General features: G+C 30.2%; 1 protein-coding gene across 1 annotated transcript; it reads right to left on the reverse strand.

Moving 5' to 3' along the window:
* Nucleotides 1–381: 381 nt before the first annotated feature.
* On the reverse strand, nt 382–2,831 carry LOC109862326. The gene is made up of 8 exons (XM_020442351.1): nt 2,750–2,831; nt 2,596–2,656; nt 2,072–2,330; nt 1,489–1,617; nt 1,247–1,411; nt 909–1,124; nt 643–767; nt 382–553 (listed from the first exon to the last, which is right to left on the reverse strand). Exons 1-8 carry the CDS (start codon nt 2,829–2,831, stop codon nt 382–384), a joined length of 1,209 nt encoding a protein of 402 aa, XP_020297940.1.
* Between the last annotated feature and the right edge of the window lie 449 nt (nt 2,832–3,280).

Below are 3,280 nucleotides of genomic sequence, written 5' to 3' on the forward strand. Positions count from 1 at the left end.
GTTTGAACTAAATAAACAGATACCTACCCTTGATTATCTTTTATCTGTTTTATAACAATCGACATAAAATAGTTTTGTTTTTATTCTCTCTCACATCTTAAGTTTATTAGCGTCTATGTTCTCATATAAAAATAACTTACAATGTCACTAAATTTAGTAATAATTATATTTGCAGTTACAATTATTACAATTACACGTAAATGTGATTTTCTTGCACAATTACTCTTTTCATTACTCTTTTGTACGTTATGCACAGTTTTGTTATAAGTATTCAGAAACTTGCAATTTGACAAGTAATATTTTTTATCAGGATAGAAAATGATTCTTGTTTTTACCTCGTTTCTTTTATAATCTAAAGTCACATTAACTTCGTCTGAATACTTATCCACTCATAGACTCATATCTTTTATGTGATTTACTAAATGATGAATACGTTCGAACATTAGGTCTTTGCAATTTAAAATGTTTAACATCTTCTAGAGTTACACAACAACCAGTTATATCCAACTCTATCAAGTTTGGTAATGTCGTAGCTATAATATTGATATTCGTCCTAGTAACACGCCAATAATGTCTGTGTGAAATAAAACCATCATTATTTAAAATATGTCCTCTTTTTTGTTTTCTACAATTACGACTTACCTAATATGTAATTTTTTCAAATTATTACATTTACTTATATAGTGACTGATTTTTGACAAAAAATAGTCCCGGAATATTTTGTCTCTAAAACTAATTATTTCTTCAACTCTGTTTTCAGGACGACACTAAATCAAAATAAGGTATATTAACATATAGTGCGCAACAACAAATTGTTAATCGTTGTAATACTATTGTTTATTGCGCGCAAGCGTGTGTGTATATTTGAAAGACAAATAGAAAAAGAGAGAAAAAGGTGGAAAACACACTTCTACTTCACACAACAACCAATGAAGCATGTTATCATGCCAAAACAAAAAAATGCGTTGTCTGTAACAAATGTTTTGTAACTCTCGAAATGATTCATATGACCATTCTTTCCTTAAAAATTTAGGGCATTCTAGATACAGTTCCTCTAAAGATTCAATGTGACAAAACCATTCAACTAGCCTATCCTCAACTGCTGTGTTGTAAAAGTCTAGAATCTAGTTAACAAAATAAAAAACAATAAACTACGTGTTTAGAAAAGTGTTCTTTTCGCATTAAATGTCGTTAAAAGATGAAATGTGTAGTAATTTGATTACTAATGTTTTAAATTAAAAAATACCTTTAGATTTTGGCATTTATACTGAGAAGGGATATCTATGTTTGGACAAAATTCCTTTATACGAATACATGAAATAAATCTAAGTTCCTGAAGTTCTGTAAGGTTACTTATAAATGTCACAAGTGACCCTTCCAAATTACATAAAACAGTCTTGAAGGTCAATCGCTGTAGTTTATATTTGAAATTTAATATTGTGTTAATATAAGAAATGTGTGTGTATATAGTATAGTACAATATCTCACTTTTATATGCGGCACGAAATTACATATTCCACGAAATAAGCGCTTCGACTCAAAGTCCTTAAGACCGTGATAAGATCTACAATTGATGATTTTAAGATCTTCAATAGTTGTTGCCAACGTTGTCGTAATCTAAAACAATTGTAATAATATGACATGTTTTTGTAACACATCTGAGAAAAAGACATTTTAACAAATATATAATATGTTATACATTGAGTGTGTCTTGCAAGGTAGTATTAAAAAATCGTTCAATGTACTTTGTTAGCTATAGTTGGTACAAAACTGGTTAATGATATACCACACAATTATTAGTATTATCACTCGAAAAGTATTTACACGTAACAAACTGTAATGATGTAATTGCTGTACGCGATTGAGTACCGAAGGACTAACGCATTTTATTCTAGCATTAGAAATGTACTACCACTTAAACCTAGCGACTCTAAAATCACACCGCATAAGAAAGCAAGTAAAGAAACTATCGCGTATTATATTTTCCTCATAATTTATTATTTAGCTGATTGTTGTATATATACGTACTGTCTCAATATTTTCAATCTCAATATTAAATAGTAAAATATACCTCCTTTACAGATATATAAAAATCCTCGATAATCAATGTGTTAAGTACTCGGCATATTTGTTTTATTTCAGAAAAAAAAAAACAGCTAAGCAGATTTTTCCAGTTTTGATCGAAATCTCCACGTATTGCTAAGATGTGTGTTAATGGTTCTAAGAAGGTATCATACGGCAACATTTGAGAAACAAGAATAGGTTTTTTGCGATAGTCCAACTTCCATAAAAATTTATCTTCCGCTAGTCTTGAAAGTCTTGTGCAACATCTATAATAAATTAATTCCAACACAACCTNTTTAAAAATTAAAACATATATAATATAAGTATGTTATTTTAAAGAGAGGCGATTGATATTATTTCAATTGACTATATATAGTTTGACGCACTGTCACGCAAACATTACGTATACTAATAAGCTTGTGTTTCTAAAAGATACAGTTTGTCAACAACACCANTGTCCTACTACTGTCGCGATCTCTGCAGTTTCGGATATTTATTTATCACTCGCCTCCCGTAAAGAAAACAACTCACAATCGGAGATTCTTCAAGTCGTTTACGTCTACATTTTTGAATATATTAAGAAGAACTTCATCTGGAAAGTCAAGAATATTTTTTGTTGTTTGTTGTTTGTTTGTTTTTTTGTCTTGTATCGATACATCGTGGTCGAGCTGATTTTTTTTATCACCTTCTACTTCCAGATCTATATTACTGTGGGTTCTTTGTCTAGGTTTGCCTTCGAAAGAAGTCGAAGGTTTGTCCGAGTTCATTTTTCTTTATTTTTTGTATTCTTATATGAAAAACAATTAATATTGAGAAAAAGAGTAAAAAGACAAATTTACATATAAAAAATCAGATTTCATTTTACTTGTGATATGCTTACGTTTAGTACTACTAACGGCGATTGTGAAGAACTTGAAGTTCCGATTTGTCGTCGAGAGATGTAACACACGTGTATCTTATTTGGCCTACAGGAGCTGAACAGAATGCCGGTGCATAAATTTTCTTTTTGAATTTTAACTGTTATTCCCACAGCTTCTTATTTCAGCCTATAGTGTGCTATTTTATCTGTCAGTTTTGTTATCTTTGTTCATTTTAGAGTGACACGCTATTTGTGTCAACTGTGAGTGTGTGCCAATTAGATCTATAGATTCCTACTTTTCCTACTCACAGTATTTTCGGTGTAATGGAGAAGTTCTGCACTTTTTTCTCTATTTGA

The sequence above is a fragment of the Pseudomyrmex gracilis genome, unplaced genomic scaffold (assembly GCF_002006095.1).
Source record: "Pseudomyrmex gracilis isolate BER0280 unplaced genomic scaffold, ASM200609v1 scaffold_1633, whole genome shotgun sequence".
NCBI classification, from domain to species: Eukaryota; Metazoa; Arthropoda; class Insecta; order Hymenoptera; family Formicidae; genus Pseudomyrmex; species Pseudomyrmex gracilis.

Excerpts from the sequence above, each read along its gene's own strand:
- LOC109862326 (XM_020442351.1), bottom strand. The coding sequence starts at position 2,831 with ATGAACTCGGACAAACCTTCGACTTCTTTCGAAGGCAAACCTAGACAA. Across the intron at positions 1,125-1,246 it reads ATAAATGCCAAAATCTAAAG|ATTCTAGACTTTTACAACAC; the intron begins GTATTTTTTAAT and ends TTTGTTAACTAG. Across the intron at positions 768-908 it reads GGTTGTTGTGTGAAGTAGAA|TGTCGTCCTGAAAACAGAGT; the intron begins GTGTGTTTTCCA and ends ATTTTGATTTAG.